The sequence below is a fragment of the Simochromis diagramma genome, unplaced genomic scaffold, assembly GCF_900408965.1.
Source record: "Simochromis diagramma unplaced genomic scaffold, fSimDia1.1 OVJJ01000371.1, whole genome shotgun sequence".
Classification (NCBI taxonomy): domain Eukaryota; kingdom Metazoa; phylum Chordata; class Actinopteri; order Cichliformes; family Cichlidae; genus Simochromis; species Simochromis diagramma.
The window spans coordinates 1765508-1779810 of record NW_024386920.1 but is presented as its reverse complement, the minus strand read 5'-3'; the positions used below and the strand labels follow the sequence as shown (position 1 = coordinate 1779810).

General features: G+C 42.0%; 1 protein-coding gene across 1 annotated transcript; it reads left to right on the top strand.

Annotated features, from left to right (window-relative positions):
- The first annotated feature begins 10914 nt into the window (after positions 1 to 10914).
- On the top strand, positions 10915 to 12625 carry LOC120736602 (dexamethasone-induced Ras-related protein 1-like). Its single transcript, XM_040036845.1, has 2 exons — positions 10915 to 11296; positions 11551 to 12625. The coding sequence occupies exons 1-2, from the start codon at positions 11026 to 11028 to the stop codon at positions 12078 to 12080; spliced, it is 801 nt and encodes a 266-aa protein (XP_039892779.1). The 5' UTR covers positions 10915 to 11025; the 3' UTR covers positions 12081 to 12625.
- Positions 12626 to 14303: the final 1678 nt, after the last annotated feature.

The following is a 14303-nucleotide window of genomic DNA, read 5'->3' as shown; positions in this document are numbered from 1 at the left end:
CTTTTTGTGTTGACTGTCATGTCTGTTTAATTTAGGACCTATAGCGCATTTAAACAACAGAAGTGGTTCAGAGACGACACGTTTACCTTCCAGCTCTCCAAAAAAACCCAGTCTGAAAATACATGAAAATCTGAAAGGTGTCTTTTGTTGTGTTACTGTGGAAAGTAAAAATCACAGTGACTTTAGTGGTCATTAAAATGTGTTCAGAATTTGCAAAATGATGATTATTCATCTCCTAAGTCATGACGCACTGCTCCACCCTACATAAGCTGCCTTTATAAGTTAAAGGTATCGGTATCAGTAATACTGGCTCTGTATTTACTTGGTATCAGATCAATACTAAACCTTGCAGTATTGCACAGCACTGCCAGAGGGCAAATCTGCTTGACCTATCAACATGTTTAACACTCAGCTGTATCATATTTATCTGTATGTGTATTAAAGATCAGCAGCAGAAAACAGGCCATAATATTCTTCAAGGCAGGTGGAGCGCAGAAATCTTTTCACAGATAAGGTGTTACAGATGCATAGTGCCGGACAAACCTGCTGCAACCGCTTTGTGCAACATGCATAACTGCCTGACAAAGAATTCAAAGTTTTTTATAATCTACATCTATCAAAACAGCAAACAGAGGGGGCAGTCCTGCAGGGATATCAGAGGGCTTTGCTCAGTTGAGATGTGCTAGTGAATTATGCAGGTGAGTCAGAATGTATAATTCAAATGCATTTGAAGTGACTGGAGAAATTCATGAATAACCTTTTTAATTATATCTGTGTTTAAGATCTACAACTGTATATTATTATTAAAAGTCCCAGTGACCCCTGTTGTTTTATAACTCTCCAAGTGTATCGTCCTACAGAGGTGTGTCTGTGTGCTTTCCTGGCTGAATGACTGAATTTTACCTGTAGGAAGTTTACTGTTCTAGATATTACATGATGTAAATTGCTTATTTTTAAAGTGTTAGCCAAGACTGAACCCACAGTGTAACAAGGTCCCAGTTTAATCTGAGTTCACTCCAAAGCCAACATGATAACTACCTTGTTTTTAAAAACAATATTTCTGAAACTGCTACTGAGACGAACATTTTCAATGTCTGTTAAAGTAAAACAGAAATTTTAAGGCCACTGATTCGTACTTTATAGTAAAAATATACATGTATATGCATTTGCTGTGGCTTCACACACTGTGACGGTTTCAGTGTTAAGATGCATGGTACTGTATTTACTCTATTATGTTAATCATTTCAAATTTCAGAGGAGCTGTTTCACTGCTGGCTTTACAGTGCAACTATGCAAATCATTCCAAAGTGAACAATGCACACTGCCTGCTACTTTATGCTAATGAAGTGTTTTATGTAATAAAGGAATGAGTCAGGGTGCAAAGCATTGGTCTCCTTGTGTTTCAAGAAATACAGACTACTAATGGAAGCACTTAAGGCAAGACTTTGCATATCTGTCTCCAACAGGGCAGATGAGAATGTGGGAATATGTATAACAATGCCTGAAAATGTTTAGCTCCTAAACAATGCAATGATTTTACTAAACCCCAAGAATTAGATTGGCTGAAGATTACTGGATTTAAAATTCACGGTGCTGGTATACAGCTGCAAACTACAGGGAAAAGTGTCCAATCCAAGTCTGCTTTCACTGCTCAGATCTTGAAGATTGAACATTCAGTGATGTGGTTCTCATGTTCTCCCCATGTACATGCATGGGATTCAGTTAACTGCGGATGAGTTATCCCTGTGACAGGCTGGCATCCATTCCTGGGTGTACTCCACCTCTCAGACTATGACAGATGGTATAGTCTCCAGCCACACAGCAAACCTGAATTGAATAAGCAGAAGAATTTGAAAGGACGGAAGTTTCTGCACTTACTGAGTTTTGGACTCTGTGCTATTCCAAAACATGGGTGACCTAAAGCTCTAGACCAGGGGTCCCCAACTCCAGGCCTCAAGGGCTGGTGTCCTGCAGCTTTTAGATGTGTCCGTGATACAACACAGCTGATTTAAATGGCTAAATTACCTCTTCAACATGTCTTGCAGTTCTCCAGAGGCCTGGTAATGAACTAATCATTTGATTCAGGTGTGTAGACCCAGGGTGAGATGCAAAACCTGCAGAACACCGGCCCTCGAGGCCTGGAGTTGGGGACCCCTGCTCTAGACAGACAGCAAGCCTGATTACTTTTAAGAGTAGGCTTCAAACTTTACTTCCTGACAAAGCATATAGTTAGGGTTTGATCAGGTTACCCTGAAACACTCATTTTGACCATAGACAAAAAAAAAGTGAATTTTTAAAAAGTTGAAAAATCACTAATGAGCACGTGTGGAAAGAAAAGCCAAACAGACTGGTGATAATGTAGGTACAATACACTCAATTTCACTTCTATTCACTTAAGCTGAAATCTGTGCTACAAATAAATTTGGAAACCTATTAAAGTGTTGAACAAATTAGCATCTTTCCTTTTCTTTATTTCTTACATCAGGACGGTGACATCATTTTGCAGTCAGTACTGTGGAGTGCAGCTTTGTTGGACACTGGCCTAATGTGACTGTACTGAAGGAAGAGAGAAATATCGTGGGCATTATCAAAGAAAATACTAATAAAAAAAATCTCATAGCCGCTATGCAACACAGTTTTTCTTTTTTAAGGCTAAGAGATGTCACTGCCAAACAATCGGCACATTGAGGGTGCGCTCAGCAGCAGCCCCAATGACAGAGAAAAAGAAAAATATTTTCATCATTTACTTTCTGCCACATTAAAAATGTGTTTTCATCCAAATCCTACGACTATTTAAATGGACAGTTTCATTCTTTTATAATCCATTATTTAAACATGTGACAAGTATTTTGAGCATTTATCCTCTTACTATCACCAGGTCACCATTATGGTGCTGGGTTTTGGCTAAGCTACGTAGTACAAATAATCAAATGATCATAAACTAGATGTCACAGTTTTATTTAATGAATTAAGACGCATCACAGTTTTTCTTGTATGTAGATATGGTCAAGATTACCTGCTTAAGTTCAAACAGAGCATCAGAATGAGGAAGAAAGGTGATCTAAGTGAATGTGCCATGGTTGTTGGTGCTTGATGGGCAGATCTGAGTACTGCAGAAACTGCTGATCTACTGGGACTTTCCCACACAGCCGTCTCTACAATATACAGATGAGGGTTTGAAAAAGAGAAAACATCCAGTGAACGTCAGTTCTCTGGGTGAAAAATCGTTAAATGCCAGAAATGAGTAGAGTATGACCAGACTGTTTTAAGCTGAGAATATGACAGGAGTAAGTCAAGTGACTAATTACAAGTTACAACCAAGGGCTGCAGAAGAGCATCTCTGAATCAGAGAAGCTAAAGCAGCTGAAGACCACACTGGGTTTCACTCCTGTCAGCTAAGACGAAGAAACGAAGGCTACAGTTTAAAAAACTATTGTTTGATTTGATGACTCTCAGTATCTGCTGCAACATTCAGATGGCACAGTCAGCATGAAAGCATGGATCCACCCTGAGTGATGGTGTGGGGGATATTTTCTCAGCCCATTTTGGACCCAACTGAGGATCATTTAAATGCCACAGCATACCTGAGTATTTCTGCTGACCATATTCATCCCTTTATGACCACAGAGTTGTCATCTACTGATGGATGCTTCCAGCAGGATAACACCAGATCACCTGTGTACTTAGATAGATCCCACAGTCATCACCTCAGTCCAACAGATCACTTTTAAGATGTGATGGAAGGAGAGATTTGCATCATGTGTGATGCTGTCATGTCAATATGGACCAAAATTTCAAAAGGAATGTAAATCTGTGCCACAAAGAGTTAAGAAAGGCACAAAAGGGGTTCAACCCAGTAGTAGCAAGGTGTACCTAACAAGGCGGCTGAGGAGTCTAAATCTTTCTTTGCATTTCATGAACTAAGCAAGAAGAGTAGCAGTTTTAAGGTGTCGATATAGAAGCTGTTTACATGTTTTTCATCTGGATGTGAAAATTAGATGTATGTATTTTTCTTGCAGAAAGGAGTTTGCTACATCAAAATAAGAGAATAATAATGAAGGACCACCAGGATCTAGTGAGTATGAATGCAATATGAACAACAAACTCTGTAGTATTCATTAAGATTGAGATTAAATGGAGAACACATACATGCACTTTAACACTCAACATAAAATCATGGGACTCCTACTTGACTGAAGCGTACAGTCATCGGTCGTGCTCTCTAACCCATGATGTTCTAGTGCTTCTCGGAAACGGGGATTTAACAGTATAACATAGACGCCATTTTTTACACTTCATGTCTAAATGTGTAAAGTGTGGCATGCTGTTAGGAACACTGTGTTCCAAAGCCGTATGTGCATTTCTGTGCATTGTAACAAAACTGTACGAAAAAAAAGAGCTTTAGCTCGTTTTGGTTGTGATTCTAATATTCAAGTGCATCACAACAATAAAAGTTTCTTTCAGTGCTTCAAGACTCTGAATAACTATACACAAATGTGCTTACAGTCTGCATCCTGGTAAGTAGGTCAGAATGATGGTAAAACTCAAATGTAATTACATTTTATTATCCTTGCTTTACATTTAGGCAGCCATTATCACATCAATTTGTTTTGTTCTTCAGAAAACATCTGGACTGCTTGGTGGTCTGTCCTTGTACCTGCCTGAAAGAAAAAGCCCTCTTTTTTCCCAAACAACTTGAGACTGATGTCTATTGTTTGGTGTTTTTCTTATGCCATGTCTTCAGGGTAAAAAAAAAACAAAACCATTCTCCAACTATTCTGCTGTTGCCCTCCTCAAGGTCAAATGTCTTCCATTCCATTTTCTATTTTCCAAATACACTATTGTGCCGAAATCTTTTTAATCGTGATTTCAATGACTTAATTCAACTGGAACATTTGAATTCATCATTCCAGTCACTTACATGGCCACAGGTGTATAAAATCAAGCACCTTGCCATGCACAGTGCTTCTGTGACCATTTGTGAAAGAGTCAGTCGCTCTCAGGAGTGAATTCCAGCATAGTACCATGACAACATGCCACCTGTGAAACCGATTGGGAACGACAGCAGCATATAAAGACATTTTAGTCAATTTCATGCTCCTAACTTTGTGGGAACAGTTTGGGCGTCCTGTTCCCACATGACTGCACCAGTGCACAAAGCAAGGCCTATAAAGATATGGATGAGCAAGTTTGGTGTGGAAGAACTTGACTGGCCTGCACAGAGTCCTGACCCCAACCTGACAGAACCAATTTGGGATGAATTGGAGAGGAGACTGTGAGCCAGGACTTCTTATCCAACATGAGTGTCTGACCTCACAAATGTGCTTCTGGAAGAATGATCAAAAATTCCCATAAACTAGGAAACGATATACGATAGAAACAATATAGATTTGGTCAATGATAGAGATTTTGACTATACTGCTCTATCGCGATAGCGCATGTTGATGATGTCATCAAGCTGCGCCTGTTTTGGTCGAAGGCATCGCAGCGGCTACAACCAATATCATCTGCAAATTATGCCAGGCGACAGTCATAGTAAAGAGATGAAGCACTTTTGAAATAAGGGGAAAGCCAAAAACTGCGCTTCCTCCACTTCCATAACATTGATTCATTAATGTTGAATTCTGTCGCAGCTGCTCTATTCCCATGTTGTTGCAGTATATTAATAACTAACCTCGTATTGTGGATGAATAATCTCAGTTGTTCTCCTGACTGAAGTTTGGCCCGTGTATAGCATCCTGCTATGCGATTGCATTTGTCCCTAACCACCAGAATCCCTCAAGTTAACTATTAATGAGTGGAAAAAAGTTGGCGTTCATCCTCCAGCTTCACTGTGCTAATGTTATGCTAACATACCTGTGTCGCTAGCAATCACGTAGCACAACATGTTTAGGTGGAATCTAACGAGCTAACGTCCTGTTAACTTCTAACTCCGTTAAATGTAATAAATTCTGTTTTCATGGATGTTAAACTTAATTGTTACACCTGGTAAAGCAACAACGCTGATGATTTAATTAAAGATGAAAGAATTTAGACAGTTTTTAACTCTCAATATTCGTTTGACTTTGGGACCTGAAGAGACGGAGTTTTGGACCCAGATTACTCCGCGAAGCTCCTCACTACGGCAGCCGTAATGCTCTGACAATCCATCAAGCAGTGCCGCTTACCAAAGTTGTACTAAAACATTTTTTAACAGATTTCTGCACGCCCAAATCGGTTCGAGGTCAGTAGGCACAACCAGAATTCATACATAAGGCACACTCTCGATTTTTGAGAAAATTAAAGGATTTTAAGTGTGCCTTCTAGTGTGGAAAATACGTTATACAGAAGAAAAGAATATATCGTGATATATATCGTTACCACACATGCTTCAAATTATATCGCGATATGAATTTTAGGCCATATCGCCCAGCCCTACCATAAACACTCCTAAACCTTATGGAAAACCTTCTCAGAAGAATTGAAGCTGTTCTAGCTGCAAAGAGTAGACCAACATCATATTGAAACTTATGGATCAATAATGGGATGTCACACAAGCTCATATATACATGTGAAGACAGACAAGCATTTTAGATAAAGGTAAGCCGTTAAACTGAGTTGAGTTTATGTTTTCACCATGTCGTTTAGGTGTTCTCTGGGTTTACCGTAACAAGTTTTCTCGCTACCCGGTCTGCTCAGAACACTATTACAAAGGAAACAATGTATCTCAAGAGTTTCACTTAGTGGTTAAATCAGAATAATCTTCTTCCAGCTGGTCCTTCAGGGGAGCAGCCTCATTGTAACACCAACCCTCTGTATGCCTTCACTCCATGAACCCTCTCTGTAGTCTTCCTCGTTTCCTCCAGCCTGTAAGCTCCTTTTTTCAAGCTCTAAACAGAATGCTCTAACAATAATAAAAAATCACAATCACATTTTCCCCAAAAGGCTGGAGAATGAATTCTTATTTCCTAATTTTTATCAGCAGCTGAAAGAAAATACAAAAGCACCCACTGCAGATTTTAGAGCTTTAACAACAAAAACAGGCATGACGAACATATTAAGATGCTTCAAGCATTTGTTTGCAGCTTACATCACAAAGTGCATTTCCATTATATCTGATTATGTGAGGCAGAGGCACATTTCTGTAGTGTGTGTGTGTGTGTGTGTGTGTGTGTGTGTGTGTGTGTGTGTGTGTGTGACCACGTGTACAGGTGACTTTCTGCATTTTGAAAGCAAAACCTGTGTGAGTGTTGCTTTGAGGCTTTTTTTTCTCTCTCAGATGAAAAATGGAAATGCGGTCTATGATTTGTTGTTACCATCATCAGCTAAAATCTTTCCACGCAGCGTGCATCTGTCGCCGTCTTTTACGAGCCGCCTGGCAGACGACCCCGCTCGCCGTCTGCCCCGTTTGTTTTTCCACTGCCTCTCTGCGTTTCCCTTTCCGCGGCTGGTCGTCCTCGGAGTGGCATTATCTGTCTGCCGTTCACTGATCTCACGTGCCACCTCTTATCGTTACCGGAGTGCACATGTAGGAGAGAAAGAAATTGTTTTGGTTAATTTTCTCTTTGCTTTGATGTTAATGCAGCTGTGATGGAACCAAAAACTTGAATGAGTTGCTTTCAGTCTGATTTTCTTCTTCTTTAAATATCACACCACAGACACTGACACCTCTTATTGTTTCAGAGCTCCTATGAGCAGGACTGTACATTTTATGCCTTTTTTCCCATTAGGTGAGTGAGTGACTCTGTAGTTTGAGATTACCATTAAACACTTTGTTTCTGCTTTCAACACATTAGACGTGTCTGATGCTACTGTGATGAGTACAAAGACATTGAAAAGATGATGCAGAAAGATGAAGAAGGAAAAATCACACAAACGTGGAAGAGTTGGCTGGAGTTGTGCAAAATAAAACAGTCAGCAATGGACAGATGTAAGGATACCGATGATGAACTCCTGGATCAGTTGCCGTGACGGTGGCCAAAACGAGTCGAGTCCACTCCATGTTACCAGATAAGAAAAAAATAATAATATCAGGACTTTAGTATCAGCTCAGGATTTAATGTGTCTCTGTCACACTCTGTTAGCTGAACACAATCAGCACATAATGGATGTGCTCATCACTCATTCAGGCTCCAAGGTGATTCATTGCTTGGCTTTAATGCAAAAGTGATAGCTGTCAAATGTCAGTAGCTACATTTCCATCCAATTTCAACCCCGACTCTCAGATAAATGTCCAACGAAGATGCAAATGAATGCACTGCAGTTATGAAAGCATCAGAAGCTGCGTGCGCCGTGGGTTGAAACAAATAAAATGGAGCGTTATGGAAATATCATAATTGTGTTTGTTTAGTGTGTAAGCTGCATGTTTTTCCTCTTTTTGCTGCTCCTCTTGTGTACCTGTGTGCTGTTGTTTGTCTTCCCAGTGATGTGGAAGCTTGAGAAGCAGATCGCAGTCTGTGGGCATCTGTTTCCATGGTACTTTTCCCACTTTTCTATTTTGATTGCACAGATTTTCCAGTTTAACTGGCCTTGTTAGCCTTTCACTCTCTTTTCTTTAAATGTATTGCATATCTGTTTGTTTTCCACAAAGCAGATAGACAGGAGCCACTTAATGTTAGTCACATGAGCCTATAACACTGACCTTTCGGTTCCTCGATTACGGTCTTTGTAGCAGACGTTACCACAGGAGTGCACTCCTGAGCGTTCCTCCTTTTCACATCCAGCAGCAGGAGGATCCCACTCTTTCTCAGTCATTCATCATCTACCCTTGGACCAATTAAATTCCTCTGTGTCACATATGTGTTATCAGACTCCCATACATGTAAGCAGAAGCCCAATCATAGAAGTCATTATTTAGATTGGCTCTTTCAGAATCAGCTGCATTACATTACTTGATCGTAATTATCGATTCATTAATGAGGCGGGCCCACCCTGTGCCCACACACTGGTCATGTGCCTGCTGGTCAGATGCCTTTAACTGTGGCGGAGCAAACAGTCAGACGTGCTGCCTAATGACCCACTTCCTCACTCCGTCTCTAAGACTGAGGCCAGACATCCCATCAAAGGAGGCCCATTTCCACTCCTTATACCCATAATCTCATTCTTTAAGTCTATACAGCCTCTGGCCATAGATGAGGGTGAAAGCACACACAGATCAGTAAATCAACAGCTTTGCCTTCTCCTTCACCACAACAGAATGGCTCTGCACAACATAACTGCAGACGCTGAGCCAGTTTTCTTCACCGTGCACAGGAAAAATCTGACAGCAAAATCCAGCATTTGTTATTATGTAGAGAAAAGCATTTGGTGGAAAGATCTACTTCGGTTGCACCGTCACTGTTTCGTAAATCTGACCACAAAATTAGCTAAAACTAAAAGGGGTGGATGAGCTTTTACTTAGTTGGAAAGTTCACAGATACTTGTCCCTGGAACTAAAAGTCCAGGCTCCCTCTGCTTCCAGCCGGACATCCCGCACGCCTGTGATGAGTCAGCTGTTATTTCCTTCCATCGAGGATGAAGTTGGGAAATCACTGTTCGTCAGTGGTGCACTGACTTACTTTGATGGAGCACACTACTCCCGACGGAACCCTGCTGCTCATTTTGACATTAGCTGAGGATGCACTGCTTCATTTTTAAAACATTTTTTTTAAAGAGGCAAGACTGAGATTTGAACATGTTGGACATGTGCAGAGGAGGGATAGTGGATATAGTGGACAGATGACGTTGGAGATGGAGCTGCTGCACAAAGAGGAGGTTCATGGACACGCAGAGGGACAGACTTAGGCGCAGGCAAGATCATCTGTTGTTGTGACCCCCAAACGGAGCAGCTGAAAAAGAAGAAGAATCTCATATCTGTGCAAGCAGATGTTCTCACATTTCCACATCTGTGTCACCGAGTCAGGGCGTTACTCCCCACACCTGAAGGGATGAGACAGCAGTGAGCTAATATTAAAATCAACTGCTGTCTCCTGTTTTGCCCAATAAAACCCCACCTCCCAACATAGATACACACTTTCCACTTTGCGACTATTTACTACTAATTTTATGAACCGCTGAAGAAATCTTTGTTGCCACCTCGACTGCACACTTTCACAGTGACAGGTGAGTGAGTGTGGTCATCGAAGGTTTGATGAATTCCTTTTTTTGCATTTGCTGTGAAACTAAACGGAGACTGCGTTTACGCTGACACATGCGCACAGACACGCAAAGTCACTCCACGCTGAGTTTTGTCCCCCTTCTCCCTTTTAGGTAAGTCGTGGCAGACGCCTTGATGAAAGTCGTGCCCTGAGTGCCCCCTTTCGGTCTCCATAGTAACTGCAGCATCTCGATCAGCCGTTCAAGCTGCTGCTGCATGGTGATTATGAATCAGCAGCTGCTGGACTTGCTGAAGATGTGAATGAATAAATCAATGAATGTGACCTTGTTTGTAAAAGACAGCGGTGGGTAAACAGCTGTGGAGACTTTAGATTATTGCTCAGCATGTTTTTCTTTTTTCCCTTTTCTCCTTAGATGATGATGTTCCAGTCAACATGACCTGCTCTGCTCAGTCTAGAGGAAACTGTATCCGCTGTCTGCTTTAATGGTGTCTAAGGTCCAGCCTGTTTATTAACACAGTGTGCCAAAGCGGGTTTTAAACGCCGGAAAAAAGCGTCAATTATTAACTCTGTAATAGTGCTGGAAGTTTTTTTTTAGTTTGGCTGTTACGCACAGACCCCGCCGCCCTGCCCCGCACTGTTACAAATGTTCTGTTTTTCGGACGGTCTGTTTGGTTCTGTTTCCCGGCGCTCTCTCCCCATCTTAATTAGAAGTGACAGACTGACGCACCGGTGGGAGTTTGCTCCGCTTTTCGTTGCACTCAACTGGGCACCGAGTACTCACCGAGCTGTGACGCGGACAAGAGGCGGGGTCAGCCTCGCGCATAAATATGGCTCAGCATCTAGACAGAAACACACTAGAGCGCAAGTGAGAGCACCGAGACACACAGAAGGCTGCTCACCTGCCTTTTACGCACAGACGAACGGTGCACATCCAGCCCCGGGTTTAAACATGATCAAAAAAATGTCGCCCTCAGAAAGCGATTTTGACATCCCAGCAAAGAACTGCTACAGGATGGTGATTCTTGGATCCACCAAAGTTGGCAAAAGTGCAATCGTGTCCCGATTCCTGAACGGGAGATTCGACGAGCAGTACACGCCCACTATCGAGGACTTTCACAGGAAAGTGTACAGCATCAAGGGGGACGTTTACCAGCTGGACATACTGGATACGTCCGGAAACCATCCTTTCCCTGCTATGAGGAGGCTTTCAATACTGACAGGTACTTATCCACATTCTTATCACTCCCCTTTTTTATACCAGAGAATCCTTATGTAAACTCAGAAAGCAAATGCGGGCTTTCTAAATTCTGCACGCACTCGGTCAGAACGCACATCGTGCGCTTTAGCGCGTGGCTGCAGGGTGCAGCAGAGCCTCCTGTGCTTTATTGTAACTGTGCATACACACAGGGAGAAAATGAAAACACGTTAAACAAAAGCAAAGGCGGTTAAACAAAATAATATTCTCTGCTTTCAGGTGACGTGTTCCTCCTCGTCTTCAGCTTGGACAACCGAGACTCCTTCCAGGAGGTGCAGCGGCTCAAGCGGCAGATCTACGAGACCAAAATGTGCCTGAAAAACAAGATCAAAGAGAACATCGACGTCCCTCTCGTGATCTGCGGGAACAAGGGTGACAGAGAGTTTCACCGGGAGGTTCAGCAGGAGGAAATCGAGCAGCTGGTGGCCGGGGACGAGAAGTGCGCGTACTTCGAGATCTCCGCAAAGCGCAACGAGAACGTGGATAAGATGTTTCAGACTCTGTTTACCCTGGCCAAGCTACCTCACGAAATGAGCCCCGACCTTCACAGGAAAGTGTCGGTGCAGTACTGTGACATGCTGCACAGAAAGTCTCTGAAAAACAAGAAGCTGAAGGACATCGGGGAAGCGTACGGCGTGGTGACCCCGTGCGCCCGGAGACCCAGCGTGCACAGCGACCTCATGTACATTAAAGAAAAGGCCATCGGAGGCGGCCACGGCAAAGACAAAGAGAGGTGCGTGATCAGTTAAGCGGACGCTGAAGTTCAGACTCTAATGACACGTTTGAAGGGAGAAGAGCCCGGCCTTTGGTCAGAGCAGCCGGCAGCGCTCAAACTGACACTGGAGGTTTGGAGACGCCGAGGCCGCCGCGCGCTCCGGTGAAGCTCCGTTTATAAAGGACACAGACTGGACACGAGTCCGCTAAAACTACCAAAAAAAAGAAAAAAAGGTTTCCCACCAGACATTCGAGAATGTTAGCTTGCTCCGTCAATCAGAGCCCGATGTGTGACGTGGCTTCATACTTTGTGAGACTCGCGCATAGATGCGTAAATGTGTTTTGTTGACGTTATACCTTTACAGACGGGAGAAAGAGAGAGAGACTCTTTGGGTGAGGAGGTGCAGTGTTTCGGGGAGGTCATGTTTACATCTTCTAGATTTTCTAAAGGCTAAGTACACTTGAATGTTTCGTTGCAATCTAGAGTATTTTTTATTGTGAATGTATATTTATTGTCACTGTCATTTTTCTCTTTTGCAGTGAAAAATATAAAATGTAATAAAAAATAAATCAACACAAATATTTATCTCTGTTTCTTCTATTTTATAATGTTAATATTTCTGTAGGCACCTTATAAATAGATGCATTCAAACAAGGAAGGGGGATAAAAAGCACAGCCCAAAATAATATCCTTCACAACTCCCATTTGATCTTGTCATTCTGAGATGTCATGCTCTCTGGGACTGGGACGCTTCAGTATAACTGATGCAAATATCTACATTTTGCACTTATCCTGCAGAACCAAGCAGGATCTGTTACTTGTGCCCCTAATTCCAATCAAATAAAGACAATATAGTGCAGAAAAACAGGCTTTATTACCCAGAGGAAATCAATGCTTTCATGTTTATTTAAACTGCTATCACTGGGGACAAGTCATGTGTTAGCACCTCACTAACTGCAGGAAGACTGAAACAGACCAAATTAAGGGGATCTAAAATGTGAAAATCACTCTACCCCACCTGCAAAATAATTTGAGGTCTATCCAGGAATTGTAAATACTATTAAAAACATGCTTCAAAAGCATTTTAGTGAGCTGTTTTGCGTCACATGGTGGACGCTTGTGGTACAAATATGCAAATCATGTCCCTTTAATGTCCAGATTCTTCTGTCCTTGAGTGCTCTCGAACATTTTAAAAACGTAATAGTAAAATTCAGGACAAAAACAGTAATAATTTGTTCTTATTATGTTTTTCTACCTTGTCACCTGCATTTAGAAGTTCCAGCCTTCTTCCCCCGAGACAAGGCAGAGACTTAATGTTCGGTACATTCTCTGTGTGTGATGTTTTAAGTGCTCGCTATCAGCAATAATTCTGCATACTGTATCTTGGCAAAGAGACAGAGAACATCTTGCGTTAACCTGAGAGAGAGGAAAAGTCTCTCAAAGGCCAAGGTCAGAGGGCTGTACTATAACACTGCCCTCTAACTGTTCAGTTACACTATGTGCTCCCAACTGCATTCATTGTGAAGATCAGCAGGCTAATGATCTTATTATCTCCACACTGATAAGGCGACGGCAACACTAATTGGCCTGGTGTGACGCTCGAGTAAAAAAAACCTAAGATCACAATGTACGTTTGCACACAGCAAATCCCCGTGAACACACATTTTTCATTATTATCAACAAGCACCATCACATATGCCAAAGGCGTCAACACGCGCACTAGCATCAGAACGGGGAGGAAGGCCAGTGACACATTGTAAATAAGGACAGAATGTGCCACACAGGCCAGCAGCAGCTGCACAACAAGGAAGTGCGCAGGAATTCTGTTTCTTTCTTTTTTTCATCTCAGAATGTCTCTACAAATGCTGTTAGCTGGAAGTATTTTAATCACAGACTCTCAGGTATTGCAGACATTCCAGTGAATAAAGAGTGGTTTGGTGTTTCTTATCATGCTGAGAGCAGGTATTTAGTCTCAAGCATCTTTGCTCCATTTAATCAGTAATTACTCTCTATTAAATCAGGACGCTACATGTCTTTGTGATGAGTGCATTTATGCTCAGACACTTATCTAGTCTCTAGCACCCCTGATGGTCGGTTGGCCTCAGACAATTGGCTACCAGCAGTCTGTGTTCACATCTATTTGTGCTGTTCCATAATGCAATGAAAGCATAAGAAGTGATGCTCCAAAGCATAAAAAAATCATAAATTGTTCATAAAAATGAATTACTGAACAGCTCCCCAGAGGTAACAGCAAATG

What these genes read in the sequence shown, in the direction of transcription:
- LOC120736602 (XM_040036845.1), top strand. Translation starts at nt 11,026, where the DNA reads ATGATCAAAAAAATGTCGCCCTCAGAAAGCGATTTTGACATCCCAGCA. An exon ending in GAGGCTTTCAATACTGACAG is followed by an intron (nt 11,297 to 11,550) that starts GTACTTATCCAC and finishes CTCTGCTTTCAG; the next exon opens with GTGACGTGTTCCTCCTCGTC.